General features: G+C 44.0%; 1 protein-coding gene and 1 non-coding gene across 2 annotated transcripts in view; one reads left to right on the forward strand and one right to left on the reverse strand.

Moving 5' to 3' along the window:
* Positions 1-16990, reverse strand: part of NLGN4X (neuroligin 4 X-linked) — a 299697-nt gene that overhangs the window by 19662 nt on the left and 263045 nt on the right. Inside the window, 1 exon segment of the mRNA XM_070366032.1 lies at positions 2167-2352. Coding sequence (XP_070222133.1) covers positions 2167-2352 — 186 coding nt within the window.
* On the forward strand, positions 13027-13128 carry LOC138986521 (U6 spliceosomal RNA). Its single transcript, XR_011463337.1, has one exon. It is a non-coding gene; the product is annotated as a U6 spliceosomal RNA (small nuclear RNA).

Consider the following 16990-nt stretch of genomic DNA (forward strand, 5'->3'; position numbering starts at 1 on the left):
TTCCAATTCTTTGCGACCCCATGGAAGCCAGGATCCTCCGTCCATGGGATTTCTCAGGAAAGAATACTGAAGTGGGTTGCCGTTTCCTTCTCCAGGAAATACATATACTGGTGTATGTCAAATTATACCTCAATTAGAAAAATCAGAAAGCAAGCCAGGTTAGAAGAGGATGCGGATACACGTCATTTGGGGCATTTTCTTCTTTTTTTAAAATTCATTAATTTATTTGGCAGTATGGTCTTCTCTGGTGGCTCAGTTGGTAGAGAGTCTGCTTGCAACGCAAGAGACCTGGGTTCAATCCCTGGGTAGGGAAGATGTCCTGGAGAAGGGAATGACAACCCACTCCAGTATCCTTGCCTGGAAAATCCCACGGACAGAGGAGCCTGGTTGGCTACAGTCCATGGGGTTGCAAAGAGTCGGACACGACTGAATGACTAACACGTTTTCACTTCACTGGGTCTTAGTTATGGCATGCTGGAATCTACTTCTGAAATCCCGGGCTTCCTGCACTGGCTGTGTGGCGTCTTAACCACTGGACGACCAGGGAAGTCCTTTGGGGCATTTTCTGTGGAGGTTTAAAGAGGCACCACGGTCCCACCTGCCTGTGTCCTGAATAAGAACTCCAAAGTTATATATATATGTCCCCACCCACGACTTCCCTGGTGGCTCAGATGGTAAAGCATGTGCCTACAATGCAGGAGACCTGGGTTCAATCCCTGGGTCAGGAAGATCCCCCGGAGAAGGAAATGGCCACCCACTGCAGTATTCTTGCCTGGAGAATCCCATGGACGCAGGAGCCTGATAGGCAGTCCATGGGGTCACAAAGAGTTGGACACGACTGAGCGACTTCACTTTCTTTCACTTTCACCCACCTGAAAGGGAATTCGCTCAGTCCTGTCCGACTCTTTGGGACCCCATGGACTGTATAGCCTACCAGGTTTCTCCATCTGTGGGATTTTCCAGCCAAGAATACTGGAGTGGATTGCCATTTCCTTCTCCAGGAGATCTTCCCAACCCAGGGATTGAACCCGGGTCTCCCATATTGTAGGCAGACGCTTTACCGTCTGAGCCACCAGGGAAGCATTTCACCCACCTGAAGCCCCCTGTAATCTCCTACCCTACTCCATCCCCCTAGGTTAATCACAGAATACTGTGCTGAGTTCCCTGTATCACTCGGCAAATTCCTCCTTGCTGTCTATTTTACATATGGTCACGTATATGCCACAGAGGATGAGATGGCTGGGTGGCTTCCCCGACTCAATGGACATGAGTTTGAGCAAACTCTGGGAGTTGGTGATGGACAGGGAAGCCTGGAGTGCTGCAGCCCACAGGGTCGATAAAAGTCGGACATGACTTGGTGACCGAATAGCAACAGCCAGGAATCTGTAGGATCCCACGCTTCCATGCTGCCCCACATAGTACACCTGGGGCTGACTCATGCTGATGTGTGGCAGGGGCCAACACAATATTGTAAAGCAATTTAAGAAAACAAAAGTGCAAAAAAAAAAAAAATAGGTGTAACAGATTGGAATCAAAGGGTAGAACAGAAGGCCAACTTGAGAATTTCTTTGGAAAAAATCACTGCTTTCCATTATTTTTATTGTATATTATTATATATATATATATATATATCAGAGAAGGCAATGGCACCGCACTCCAGTACTCCTGCCTGGAAAAATCCCGTGGATGGAGGAGCCTGGTGGGCTGCAGTCCATGGGGTCGCTAGAGTCGGGCACGACTGAGAGACTTCCCTTCCACTTTTCACTTTCATGCATTGGAGAAGGCAATGGCAACCCACTCCAGTGTTCTTGCCTGGGGAATCCCAGGGACGGGGGAGCCTGGTGGGCTGCGGTCTATGGGGTCGCACAGAGTCGGACACGACTGAAGCGACTTAGCAGCAGCAGCAGCATATATAGATATAATTGGAGAAGGTAATGGCAACCCACTCCTGTATTCTTGCCTAGAGAATCCCATGGACAGAGGAGCCTGGTGGGCTGCAGTCCAGAGGGTCGCACAGAGTCAGACACCACTGCAGCGACTTAGCAGCATATATATAATAAAATGAAATGATATCAACATAAAAAAAGAAGTCTATGGAGTTCACAAAGGGGGTTCAGCTCTTAGCCCCAGGGGTCCCCTGCCCAGCGTGAGGGACGCTCTTCTTACCTTCTGAATAGTGAGACAAGGTCAAGAGGCTGACGCAGGAGGCGCCCGCGCCCGAGCCGAAGATGGTGACTCTCTTGGGGTCCCCACCGAAGGCCCCGACGTTCTCCTCGATCCAGCGTAAGGCTTGGATCTGGTCCAGGAGCCCGTAGTTGCCCTTGGCCGCCTGATCACCGGTGCTCAGAAAGCCTGCAGAGGAAGACAGGAGATTTTGGGGTCGTCACCTAACAGAGTACACGGCCATAGCATCGCTGCTACTTGGAAAGATATTTCACGGGACACCTTGTTCCTTGTTTGCTTCTCCTCCCTGTACATAGAAGCAAGAGAACAGCACCTTTTCATGGCAGAAAGGGTTATATGATATAAACAATAGTTACAATGGTTTTTCTTTCATTTGAAAAGAAAGTGAAAGTCGCTCAGTCGTGTCCAACTCTTTGCAACCCCATGGACTACAGAGTCCGTGGAATTCTCCAGGCCGGAATACTTGAATGGGTAGCCTATCCCTTCTCCGGCAGATCTTCCTGACCCAGGGATCGAACCCAGGTCTCCTGCATTGCAGGTGGATTCTTTACCAGCTGAGCCATAAGGGAGACCCAAGAATACTGGAGTGGGTAGGCATTCCCTTCTCCAGGAGATCTTCCCAACTCAGAGACTGAACCCAGGTCTCCCACATTGCAGGCGGATTCTTCACCAGCTGAGCCATAAGGGAAACCCAAGAATACTGGAGTGGGTAGCCTGTCCCTTCTCCATTAGATCTTCCAAACCCAGGAATCGAACTGGGGTCTCCTGCATTGCAGGCGGACTCTTTACCAACTGAGCTACCAGGGAAGCCCTATTTCTTTTGATAGTATAAGGAAATGTCTCACTGGGGCTTTGTATGAGGCAAAGTGAATCTGAAATATTCACAATACACGACCATATCAGAAACCTATACATTTTATAGGCTAGCGGTAAAGAGTCCACTAGCAATGCAAGAGATGCTGATTCAATCCCTAGGTTACGAAGACTTCCTGGAACAGGAAATAGTAACCCACGCCACTATTCTTGCCTGGGAAATCCCAAGGACAGAGGAGCCTGGAGGGCTACGGTCCCTGAAGTTAGAAAGATTCAGACACGACTTAGCGATAAAACATTCATTTTACTAGATTCAAGTCATTACTCGTGTGTGTATCTAGGTTTTCCTTGGGAAAAAAAACAAAAAACACTTCAGGAAAAAGAAAAACTAATTTTTCAGGGCAAAAAGTCTGTGTATCATCAGTGTATAAGATTGTGTGCACTGTTATAAGAACAGTAGGTTATCTTTTGCCCGTTGACTTCCTCATTAACATATTTTATTTAACTCCATTCAACTCACAAATTTCAAAGGAAATTAGAACCATCAAGACATGCCACTCTTAAATAGTTTGGAATGCATCTCTCTTTTTCTATATTAAAAAAGATATTACAGTTACATGCAGAAACTTAAAATTTTTTAATCTTGGCCAAAAGGCAATGCATATTCAAATCTCCCCAACTGTCCCCCCAGAATAGCACGGACTGCGATACTTTCTTTTAAAAACTAAGAGGATTTTAATTTTTAGTTTTAATTTTAAAAAGCATAAGCTAAGGAATCAAACCCTAAATGCCACCTTAAAAGCTGCAAAGAAGACCATCTGGGCATTCATTGTGGCAAAGTGATAATTTTTTTTATTTTTGAGATCACATGCCCTTTCGGGTTCACACTGCAGAAATATCTTGACCTGGAACCTCTGCTTTCCTCTGATGCTTGAAGTCTTCCTGTGGGACAGACAGATGCTGTCTTGCTCAGATTTAAATCTATGAATATTTTATGAAGCGTCCGCGAGCTTAAATACTAGCACAAACTTTAATCCAACTTTACATGCAAATCTGTCTTGAGTAAGCCTTCTGGGTGGAAGAAAAGAGTCATAAAAAGTTTTTTCCCCCCTACTTCCCACTCTTACATGACCCTACACAAAATGCCAATATATTACCTCTGTGTGGTTGTAGTTCATTCACTAAGTTGTGTCTGACTCTTTGCAACCCCATGGACTGTAGCACACCAGGCTTCCTTGTCCTTCACCATCTTCCAGAGTGTGCCCAAGTTCATGTCCATGGAGTCCGTGATGCCACCCAACCATCTCATCCTCTGTCACCCCCTTCTCCTCCTGTCCTCAATCTTTCGCAGCATCAGGGTCTTTTCCAATGAGTTAGTTCTTCCCATCAGGTGGCCAAAGGATTGGAGTTTCAGCTTCAGCATCAGTCCTTGCAATGAACATTCAGGGCTGCTTTCCTTTAGGGATTGACTGGTTTGATCTCCTTGCTAACCAAGGACTCTCAACGGTCTTTTCCCACTCCGCAGTTCAAAAGCATCAATTCTTTGGTGCTCAGCCTTCTTTATGGTCCAACTCTCACATCTGTACATGACTAACTGGAAAAAGCATAGCTTTGACTGCATGGACCTTTGTTGGCAAAGTGATACCTCTGCTTTTTAATACACTGTTGAAGTCTGTCATAGCTTTCCTTCTTAGCAAGCATCTTCTACTTTCCTTGCTTGTAGTTTGGTGCAGTCACCACCCCCAGTGATTTTCGAGCCCAAGAAGAGAAAGTCTGACATTGCTTCCACTTTCCCCCCTTTATTTTCCTCTTTATTGCAAGGGTTATGATAGTCACATATTTCAGGGACTGCTTATTAAATAAGCATGGCCAGTAAGTACAGCGTTTACATGAAGACAGGCTATTTGGGACTGAAAATAACAGAAATGAAAACCAACGCCTTCAAAGACATCCTTAAGCAAACCTGGAGGGTTTCCCAGGTGGTTCAGTGGTTAAGAGTTCACCTGACAAGCAGGAGATGTGGGTCTGATCCCTGGGTCTGAAGATCCCCTGGAGAAGGGAATGGCAACCCAACCCACTCCAGTATTCTTATCAGGGAAATCCCCTGGACAGAGGAGCCTGGTGTGCTACCATCTATGGGGTCCCAAAGAGTCAGACATGACTGAGCAACTGAGCACCTAAGCAAAGCTGGCAGAAACCCAAGAAACCCTCAGAGTAGGTTGGAGAAGACTCTTGAGCGTCTCTTGGACTGCAAGGAGATCCAACCAGTCCATCCTAAAGGAGATCAGTCCTGGGTGTTCATTGGAAAGACTGATGTTGAAGCTGAAACTCCAATACTTTGGCCACCTCATGTGAAGAGTTGCCTCATTGGAAAAGACCCTGATGCTGGGAAAGATTGAGGACAGGAGGAGAAGGGGGTGATAGAGGATGAGATGGTTGGATGGCATCACCGACTCGATGGACATGAGTTTGAGTGAACTCCAGGAGATGGTGATAGACAGGGAGGCCTGGTGTGCTGCGATTCATGGGGTTGCAAAGAGTTGGCCACGACTGAGTGACTGAATTGAACTGAACCAGCTTCTCAAAACCTAAAACAAAATCGTAAAGAATGAGATCTTTCACCAACTGAGGAATGAGGTTACCTTCCCATAGTTTGCCTGAGTACCTATGAGCCACGGGGTGTGTGAATCAGGAGGGGATTGGGAATGAATGGTCTGGTTCAAATAAAAGCAGCAAGAATGTTTTGTGGGTTTTTTTTGCTATTGTTTGAAATTGCAATCATCTGGACTCTCAACCTCCTTGCCTGAGTACATATAAGGATGTCAACTGCCAGGATGCACATTTAGGGAACGTCGCACAAATCGACTCCCCTTGAGAGTTCACAGGTGTGGCTTCGAGTTGAGCAAAAGGATGGGAGTGTGTAGACATTACCAGACGCTCCCTTATGTAATTGGCAATTATTAATTAGTCTTTCCTGCCGGAGAATGTTCTGGAACACCACCCCCCCCCCCCGCCACCACATTTCAAATGCCTACTCATAAAATGAATCCCACTTTGCTCAGGGGGAAAAGCCTCTTTCAGCCGACTTTATGGATGAAACCGGTTGATAATGACGTTTGGGTACTGGATAATAACCATAAAGAGAAAGCCTCTCTCCCTCCATTCAGTTAAGAGGTGATTCCTTCCTAAAGGCTCTAGGAATTTTCTGGCAGAACCATCCTGGTTTTAACCCATCCACCTCTCTCCTACGTTTCACTCTCACGGAATGACCTCCTCACTTATTTTTCTGGAGATAAGCCTGACGATTTTTGCAATGGATGGTAAATCACGAGTCTTTAGGAAATCAGAGCCCCTCGGTCCACAGTGAAACATGACCGTCTCTCCGCGCAGAATGTGACTGTTCAATAACCTCTGCGATAGGAGAGACCATTAACATTCCATACCCTGGCAAATCCTACTTCTTCTAAAAGCATCTCATGGAAAGGTTTGACGCTGGCGATTCTAATCTCCTTCCAAAAGGTCTGCAGGAAACAGCTTTCCATGTGTCTCAGAACCCCAGCAAAGGTACCCAGGGGTTTTTTGAAGCTGGTGTTTCCATAGCGTCTGACATGGAATCTTCATTTACTGCTACCACCAGGGACGGCTTTTTTCCCTCTTTTTCCACCTTTTATTTTGTACTGGAGTATAACCAATTAAAAGTGTTGTGATGGTTTCAGGTGGACAGCAAAGGGACTCAGCCATATATACACATGTATCCGTTCTGCCCCAAACTCCCCTCCCATCCAGGCTGCCACATGACATTGAGCAGACTTCCCTGTGCTGGACAGCAGGTCCTTGCTGGTTCTCCATGTTAAACACAGCAGTGTGTCCATGTCCATCCCAGACTCCCTGACTATCCCTTCCCCCATCCTTCCCCCATTTCATTTGTTCTTTTCAGTGCTTCTGAGTTCCCGTGGCAGGACCAGAATGAATGCAAGTGGTTTTATATTCCCTATGAAAGCAAACTGCTTTCCTAGTCTAACTGTCAAAATACAGTGTTTGATGGATTTCCCTCGTGGTCCAGTTGTTGCAACTTCGGCTTCCCTGGTGGCTCAGACAGTAAAGCATCTGTCTGCAATGTGGGAGACCGGGGTTCGATCCCTGGGTCGAGAAGATCCCCTGGAGAAGGAAATGGCAATCCACTCCAGTACTCTTGCCTGGAAAATCCCATGGACGGAGGAGCCTGATAGGCTACTGTCCATGGGGTTGCAAAGAGTTGGACACGACTGAGCGACTTCACTTTCACTTTCACCTTTCAAAGCAGGGGGGTGGGAAGTGCAGGTTCGATCCCTGGGCAGGGAGGTAAGATCCCACCAGTCTTGTGGCCAAAAAGCCAAAACACAATGCAGAAGCAACACTGTTTCACAAATCGAAGAAAGCCTTTAGAAATGTTTCACATCAAAAATTCTAGAAACAAAACAAAACAAATTGCTGCTGCTGCTGCTACTAAGTCGCTTCAATCGTGTCTGACTCCGTGCGACCCCATAGACGGCAGCCCACCAGGCTCCCCATCCCTGGGATTCTCCAGGCAAGAACACTGGAGTGGGTTGCCATTTCCTTCTCCAATGCATGAAAGTGAAAGTGATCGCAGTGCTTGATATAATCCAGACAGAGCATGGGCCGGGGTTTCCCGGCGTGGGATTGTACGAACAACATGAAAACAGCTTGTCAACTGGGAAACAATCACACACTTTACCAAAGATGGAAGGGTCTCAAGGGGTCAGTTTCCCAGATCAGCTCACAACTTCCCTAACGTGCTTCCGATGAATTCACAGAAGCCAGTCCCTTGACTGGCCAAACCCGGTGATTTTAGACAAATGGCTCCTTTTCACGGACACACACTCCTGGCTCCAAATCCTCTAAGCATCTCAGCTGATGAAACGTTGGTTTTTGAGATTTACTGTCTCTGAAGTGAAGCTTGTAAATAAGTAAGCCGCCCCCCCCCCCGCCCCCGCACCACCAACAACATTAACTGAACAAGGAGAGAGATGCACAAAAGAAGTCATTTGAATTTAGACAGATTAGGGACTAAATTGATACTGAGTTTCATTGAAAGCACTGGAAGGAATAAAACACACACACACACAAGATGTGCTAAGTGGCTGGGTGTTTATTTTAAAATGTGATTCATGGAAAAGATGCTTTAAAACCCTAAATCCCATCTCTCATTGCACATTGAATGAAATTAGTATTGTGTGCATTGTATTTGGTCAAAATATTGCTCTGGAACAGAAAGTTGAGGGTTGTACAGTGGCTAACCAGGATCTAAATGCTCCTCATTCAACTGAACTGCAAGTCTTTAAGAGATTGGTTCCAGAACACACATTAAGTGGGCGGTAAGAAGCCCAGTGGGGTCAGATGTATTAATAACTACACTTCAGTTGTTTGCAACATGACTTTAATGCCACAGATGATGTAATCCCTTGAGAAATAATTCACTACCTAAGCATGAAAGATTGAGGGCAGGCGGAGAAGGGGACGACAGAGGATGAGATGGTTGGATGGCATCATCAACTCAATGGACATGAGTTTGAGCAAGTTCTGGGAGATAGTGAAGGACAGGGAAGCCTGGCGTGCTACAGCCCATGGGGTCACAAAGAATCAGACACGACTGAGCGATTGAACAACCACAGGCACAGTAGGCATTTTTTTTTTATGATCATTAAACAGAAGATAACAACCAAGTGACCATAGAAGAAAAGCATTTACATTTTCAAGGTGCTTGCATTTGAGAGAAAATTTTGTATTTGTGCACACAATATTTAATTCAACGGAGTAAAAGCAAAAACCAAATGTGTTAATGAAAACATTTCAATTAGAAAAGTCACACAATTTGCTTTAGGTCACGTAAATTAGCTGGAACAGAAATCTATGTAACGAGAACCAGAGCTAAGGCAGAAATACGAAGCAGGACAATAAATGCCCGTTTTCGTTCTTTGATGCTTACAGAAAATCATTCCCTGGGTGTGTTTGTTACAAGGTGAAACTGAAGTTTTCTTCTTTTTTTAAAAAAATATTTATTTATTTATTTGGCCATGTGGGGTCTTAGTCGAGGCTTGGGGAACTCAGGTCCCTGACCAGGGGTTGTACCCAGCCACCTGCATTGGGACCATGGGGTCTTAGCCACAGGACCACCAGGGGAGTCCCTGAATTTTTATTATTGGATTCATTTATGATTTAACAAGAGTGCATAGGTTCTAAAGAATGGGATAAAACTGGGAAAACATTTAAATCCTGTGGGCAGGACAGGCAAAGCTATTTGGATTGTGTCTGATTCTGTTTTCATTTTGCTTAAAAATGGCCCAAGTCGTAACTAATGCTACTTTTATGATATTTCGTTGCCATCTCAGTATTGCACAGAGTCAGAGCAATTTCCTGTGTCAGGAGAATAAATCTAAGAGAATGATGACGGACACATGATTTCTACAGCACGTGTTTCAGAGTGTGGGGCTCATGACTGTATCAGTGGGATTCCTTGCACTATTTTTATAAAGCATATTCTATCCCTTACTGACAATTTGCACTGAGGTTGCACAGGTGTCTTAAAGTATTTTAGCTGAAAATATATGGATTCACAAAACTAACACTCATTAAATTCTGGAAACAAAGTAGAAAATGATAAACCCCTGTTTGTTATACAACGCTGATCAAAAGGTGAAGATCATTGATAAACATATTTCATGATGATGAGAATTTGGCAACAGCCAGTCTGGAACCAAATCCCCTTTGAGCCAACAAGATTTTTTTTTTCCTTAAATCAAAACCTCATCCTTGAATATTTTCCAGATTTGTTGATGAGAAGTCTGAGTGCCAAAAAACAGATGCTTTTGAAATGTGGTGCTGGAGAACACTCTTGAGAGGCCCTTGGGGAACAAGGCGGTCAAACCAATCAATCCTAAAGGAAATCAACTGTGAATATTCTTTGGAAGGACTGATGCTAAAGCTGAAGCTCTGATCCTTTGGCCACCTGATGGGAAGAACTGACTCACTGGAAAAGACCCTGAAGCTGGGAAAGATTGAAGGCGGGAGGAGAAGGGAACGACAGAGGATGAGATAGTTGGATGGCATCACCAACTGTACGGACATGACTTTGTGGAAACTCCAGGAGAGAGGGAAGGACAGGGAAGCCTGGTGTGCTACAGTCCATGGGGTTGCAAAGAGTCAGACACGATTTAGTGACTGAACAACAAATTCAACTCTTGAATAGCTCATACACTTCATCACTCCTCAAGGCTGCATCGCAGTGTCCAAGATAAGAGGTCTGATTCACTCACTCAACCTTGCAGCTTCCATCCATTTCTACACCATCAATATAATCATGGCACTCCGAAGGCATATAAAAGGGCAAAACACACGAAAATCAAAACCTGAAGCCCTCTGACTCAGCAGTTCTATTTCCATAAATGCGTTCTATAAAAATCTGGATTGGTACAGAAATAGCCATGCGAGGGTTTGCAATGTGCTAATGCTCAGAATTTTTTAAAAAATATATATTACTTTTTTGGGCCAAACCTCATGGCATGTGGGATCTTAGTTCTTTGACCAGGGATTGAACCTGAGCCCCCTGCCTCGGAAGCACAGAGTCTTAACCACGGACTGACCAAAAATATACCTATTGATTATAATCTTGAATGTAAGATGTTTGGATAGCATTAGCAAATTAATTGACATAAATTTGAGCATACTTGGGAGATAGCGGAGGACAGGGAAGCCAGGCAGGCTGTAGTTTAAGGGGTCGCAAACAGTTGAACACAAATTAGCAACTGAACAACAATAAAACATCAATGACAGCAATCTCAAAATCCATGAATAGAGTTGCTGCATGAATTCTGTTGGCTGAATCCACATAACAGGAGCTATATATGTATATAAAATTATACAGAGTATTTCTATGTGTAAACACAGAATCACGTCTAAGATGTCTTCAGAGAAAACGGAATACTTTGTCTTATAGATCCCATTTTTATGACCATAACAAAAAGGGTGTGCAAAAATATAAACTCTGCAAAGAAATCAAATAGTTCATAGTGTTTGTCTCTAGGAAGGGACTTCCCTGGTGGCTCTGATGGTTAAACATGTGCCTGCAATGCAGGAGACCCAAGTTCGACCCCTGGGTTGGGAAGATCCCCTGGAGGAGGAAATGGCAACTCACTCCAGTATTCTTGCCTGGAGAATCCCCATGGACAGAGGAGCCTGGTGGGCTACAGTCCATGGGGTCACAGAGAGTCAGACACGACTGAGTGACTAATGTTAAGAAGGTGGCTATAAGTGATTTTCACACTTAATTTTAAATAACTGCTTTTTCTTCCCATGTATAACTGCTTTTTTATCCATTGTACACGGACATACACACGTATACACATAACACAGCAAGCTTGTGTGAAAGTCAAATGTCTTAGTGGGATGTTCAGGTCATCCACTGTGGTCCATCTCTACATCGCTGGCCATGCTTGACACATGCCCTTTAGCCAACAAATTGACCACATTCCACTTGACTGTCCCCTGGGATACACCTTGCATCTCCGTCTCTCTTTGTACACAGTATCTTCCATCTCTTCCTGAAGGTGAAACCAAAAGTCGCTCAGTCCTGTCCAACTCTTTGTGACCCCATGGTCTATACAGTCCATGGAATTCTCCAGGCCAGAATACTGGAGTGGGTAGCTGTTCCATTCTCCAGGGGATCTTCCCAACCCAGGGATCGAACCCAGGTCTCCTGCATTGCAGGTGGATTCTTTACCAGCTGAGCCACCAGGAAGCCCACTGGTGTGGGTAGCCTACCCCTCCTCCAGGGGACCTTCCTGACCCAGGAATCAACCCAGGGTCACCTGCATTGCAGGCAGATTCTTTACCAACTGAGCTCCCTGGGAAACCCATCTCTTCCTAAGACGCCCTTTATACAACCGCCAGCATCCTGTAAGGTCCCTTCCTCCTGTACATAGGGCCTCACTTCAAAACTTACTATCTGATCTTGGAGCACAGCGCCACCTGGAGACTGACTCCATAACCTCTGTGGTCCATCCCTTTAGGCAGGAATCAACCACAGACATTTCATCTCTTATCCACCACCAACGCGAGTGTCCCTTTTCAAGTTTCTCCTAATGGTCTTAGTTCCTTCAAGTCAGTTCACTGCATTAAGTGAGTTAGAGTGATAGAACCTAGCACTTTCTATGACGGGGATCTGCTCCCAGGTCAGGAGCATGTCAATATTTTGCAGTGGAGTCACGCAGTAGGGGGCTTTCCAGATGGCGCTAATGGTAAAGAATCCACCTGCAGATGCAGGAGATTTGGGTTCGACCCCTGTGTCGGGACGATGCCCTGGAGGAGGAAATGGCAACCCACTCCAGTATTCTTGCCTGGAGAATCCCATGGACAGAGGAGCCTGGCGGGCTGCAGTCCATGGGGTCACAAAGAGACTCAACTAACTGCACAAATGTGTGCACACACTCATGCACACACACACACACGCACACACACAGAGTCAGTCAGCTCTGGCTTTGAATCTGCAGGAAAGCCTCACATTTCTCAGCTGTGAAGTCGAGAAGAGTACATCTTAGTCCGATAGCACAGCTTGAGAAACTAACTGGATGATGTGCTTTTGAAAGCGTCATGCTTCTTGGAGAGCCCATATACATTTTGCACTTATATATTTTTCATGACACTACAAATTGTATTTAGGACATAAAGATGATTTATATAGAACTCTATGCTACAAATGGGATATCACAAATCCTGCCATTTATTTCTGTTTCACCCACAGAGAGCAAGTAAGGAGAAGTATCAGTTGATAAATGAAAGAATGCCACAGGGAAAGTGGATAACTGGTCTACCTAGGCTCTGTCTGTATTATACAGATGATCGTATTCACAGTAGCCGTGTATGCAAACAGCCTAAATGCCCATCTACAGATGAAGCTATAAAGAAGATGTGGTACATTATGGTAAAGCAAATAACTTACAATAAAAATTTTAAAAAGAAGATGTGGTATAGTGTGTGTTTCTGCAGCACATACACTAAAATTGGAACAATACAGAGAAGATTAGCATGGCCCTCAGCAAGCATGACACAAAAATTCATGGATCGTTTCATATTTTTCATGATATATGCATAATCATGTCTGATTTTCATTGTTGTTTTTTATGATATATGCATAATTATGTCTGATTTTCGTTGTTGTATGGCAGAAAACAACACAGCAATGTTAAGCAATTTTCTTCCAATTAATAAAAAAGAAAAAACAAAATACTATTTATTAAAAAAAAGATGATGCAGTGAGATACACACACACACACACACACACAAAGAGGAATATTATGCAGCCAGAAAAAAAGTAACGAAATCATGCCATCTATAGCAACATTAATGAGCCTAGAGATTTTCATACTAAGTGGAGTAAGTCAAACAGAGGAAGACCAAATATGCTATGATATCACATGTGAAATCCTAAATATGATACCAATGAACTTAACTATGAAACAGAACCTGAGTCCCAGAGAGAAAACAGTCTTGTGGCTGCTATGGGGGACAGGGTGGAGGGAGGTGTCGTGGGGGAGTTTGGGATTCCTAGATGCCAATTGTTATACACAGGATGGGTGAACAAGAGCCTGCCACAGACCGCAGAGTACAGTGAACTTTATATTCAATATCCTCTGAGACCCCATCATGGAAAAGAGTATGTGTGTATAACTGAATCACACTGCTATATAGCAGAAATTAAAGCAACACTGTAAATCAACTACACTTCAATGAAAAGAAAGATTATGCAGACGATAAAGCTTATATGTTCCGACTGCAAAATGTTGTTGGTGAATAACTTTGCATGAAGCTGATGCACATTTATCTGTTCAGTCTGTGTATTCAGTGCTTGTTTATTATTTATTTAGCGTTTATTGGGTACTCAGAGTCTAAAGAGAAACGCAAGGCAAAAATATAGCTGCAACCATGCTGAGAAAATGATGGAGGTCCTTATCCAACCGAATTTCTGATATACATGCAATGACCCAACTAACGTGATAAAAGCTGAGGGAAAATGATCTAAGAGTGGATTCTGACACATATTTTGAAAACTTACAGACAGCTTTATTTCATTTGTGAGCTACAATTCATTTTTAACACAAATATTTTAAAACGTATTAGGAAAGTCATTTTTTTGCCATCACATACTGTTTATGAAACATGCATGAAATATGTGTGTGTGTGTGTGTGTGTGTGTGTGTGTGTCTGACGGCATGCTCAGTTGCTGTGTGTGACTTTTTGTGTCTCCATGGACAGTAGCCCGCCAGGCTTCTCTGTCCATAGGATTTCAGAGGCAAGAAAACTGGAGTGGGCTGTCATCTCCTCCTTCAGGGGATCTTTCAGACCCAGAGGATCAAAGCCCCCGTCTCCTGCACTGGCAGTCGGAAGCCCCCAGGGAAGCCCATAGCGATTTTGTATTTATATGGTATTCATGGCACTACAAACTGTATTTAAGAAATAAAGATAATTTACATAACTCAATGTTACAACTGTGAAACCCAATTTTCTGTGAAACCCAATTTTGATAGTTTCTCACAAAGTGCACAAATTCCAAATATGCTGACCTGCTTAGACACACTAAGTAAGGAAAGTCACTCAGTCGTGTCCGACTCTTTGTGACCCCATGGACTACACACTCCATGGAATTCTCCAGGCCAGAACGCTGGAGGGAGGAGCCATTCCCTTCTCCAGGGTATCTTCCCAACCCAGGGATCGAACCCAGGTCTCCTGTATTGCAGTGGATTCTTTACCAGCTGGGCCCCCAGGGAAGCTCACTATTAGATACACCATTTCATCCTCAACTGCAAGACAAGCATGGCTGGTTGCTGGGTTTCCTAGTATTTATGACTGGATACTATCGAGGGGCAGATAAGAATTAATCTGGTTTGTTATTTGCCCATAAAATGCTAACAACTAAATATAAAAAAAAAAACAGACATTCTTCTTCATCTCTATCAAAACCTAGTCATGCAGACTAACTCATGTAATCTTAATTGTGTCCAGAAACATCCCCAAGCTTTCCAATGTTGGTTTTCAATGGGAACCTTGGAACTTGGTTAAGAAGATAGTTTAAGGTTTCCTTTGCTGTGCAAAAGCTTATAAGTTTGATGAGGTCCCATTTGTTTATTTTCACTTTGATTTCTATTGCCTTGGGAGAACGGATAAAGAAGATGTGGTACATACATATAGTGGAATACTACTCAGCCATGAAAAAGAATGAAATAAGGCCACTTGCAGAAACATGGATCGATGCAGAGATGATCATACGAAGTGAAGTCAGTCAGAGAAAGACAAATATATGACATCACTTATACATGCAATCCCACGGACTATACAGTCCATGGAATTTTCCAGGCCAGAACACTGGAGTGGGTAGCCATTCCCTTCTCCAGGGGATCTTCCAGACTCAGGAATCGAACTTGGGGTCTCCTGCACTGCAGGTGGATTCTTTAACAACTGAGCTCTCAGAGAAGCCCCTGATACAATCTTAAAAATACTACAAATGAACTTATTTACAAAATAGAGATAGACTAACATAAAAAACAAACATCATTATCAAAGGGGATCCGAAGTGGTAGGAACAGCACGTTTGGGATTAGCATACACACCCAGCTATATATAAACTACATAAACAAAGATCTTAGTGTACAGCAGAGGGAACTAGACTTAATATCTTGTAATAACCAAGGATGGATATCCATCCATCTGTCTATCCATACATCCATCAAACTGAATCACATTGCTGTTCACCTGAAACTTGACACAATACCGTAGGGAAAAAAGACATAACGAAAGACCCTGGGAAGGTTTGAGAGGAAATACAACACAACATTAGCAACAAGTGATTGGAGTGACCTTGGAAAGAGCTATTGGGCTAGCCAGAAAGTTCGTTTGCGTTTTTCCATTAGATGCTATGGAAAAACCTGAGCAAACTTTTTGGACAACCCAATAAAACCCCAACAGAAAGTTCAGTTTCAGGTACAGAAAGGTAGCTGTTGAAGAAGTAGGGATATTTCTCAGGACTGAGTGTATATCCCCTCTGTGTAACACACACTCAAATTGTCCCTTTGGTTGAATAGCTTGACTATGCAGTCTTCCTGGTGAATTCTCAATTGTTAAATATCCTCCTTGGAAGAAAGGCTACGACAAACCTAGACCAGCATATTAAAAAGCAGAGACGTCACTTAGACGATGTTTGTTCAAAGAGTCAAAGCTATGGTTTTCCCAGTAGCCATGTACGGATGTAAGAGTGGGACCATAAGGAAGGCGGAGCACCAGAGAATTGATGCTTTCAAACTGCGATGCTGGAGAGGACTGTTGAGAGTCCTGTGCACAGCGAGGGAATCAAACCAGTCGTCCTAAACGAAATCAGTCCTGAATATTCATTGGGAAGACTGATGCTGAAGCTGAAGTTCCAATACTTTGGCCACCTGATGCAAAGAGCTGACTCACTAGGAAAGACCCTGATGCTGGGAAAGATTGAAGGCAAAAGGAGAAGGGGATAACAGAGGATGAGATGGTTGGACAGCATCACTGATTCAAAGGAAATGAGTTTGAGCACACTCCGGGAGATGGTGATGGACAGGGAGGCCTGGCGTGCTGCAGTCCATGGGGTCACAAAGAGTCAGACACGACTGAGCGACTGAACTGACTCAACACGCCCTTGCTGACGAGGAGATTTGAAAGTCCATTTCTCCAATGAAGAGTCTACTACAACACTCAACTTGTAAGACCCCTTCATACTATCTTGGTCTCACTGTGGATGTATTTTTATAACCTAATTTACATGGGTAAAGGAATTGTGCAATGAATTTACTTTAAGAAAGGAAACAGCATATGATGAAAAACAGAAGACCTTTCATCTAATTATTCAAGTTTCGTTTAAAAACCAACCAGTGTTCCCCAGTCGAGTGAGGCCTTGGATCAGCCAACATGCTTCTAA

The sequence above is a fragment of the Bos mutus genome, chromosome X (assembly GCF_027580195.1).
Source record: "Bos mutus isolate GX-2022 chromosome X, NWIPB_WYAK_1.1, whole genome shotgun sequence".
Lineage (NCBI taxonomy): Eukaryota > Metazoa > Chordata > Mammalia > Artiodactyla > Bovidae > Bos > Bos mutus.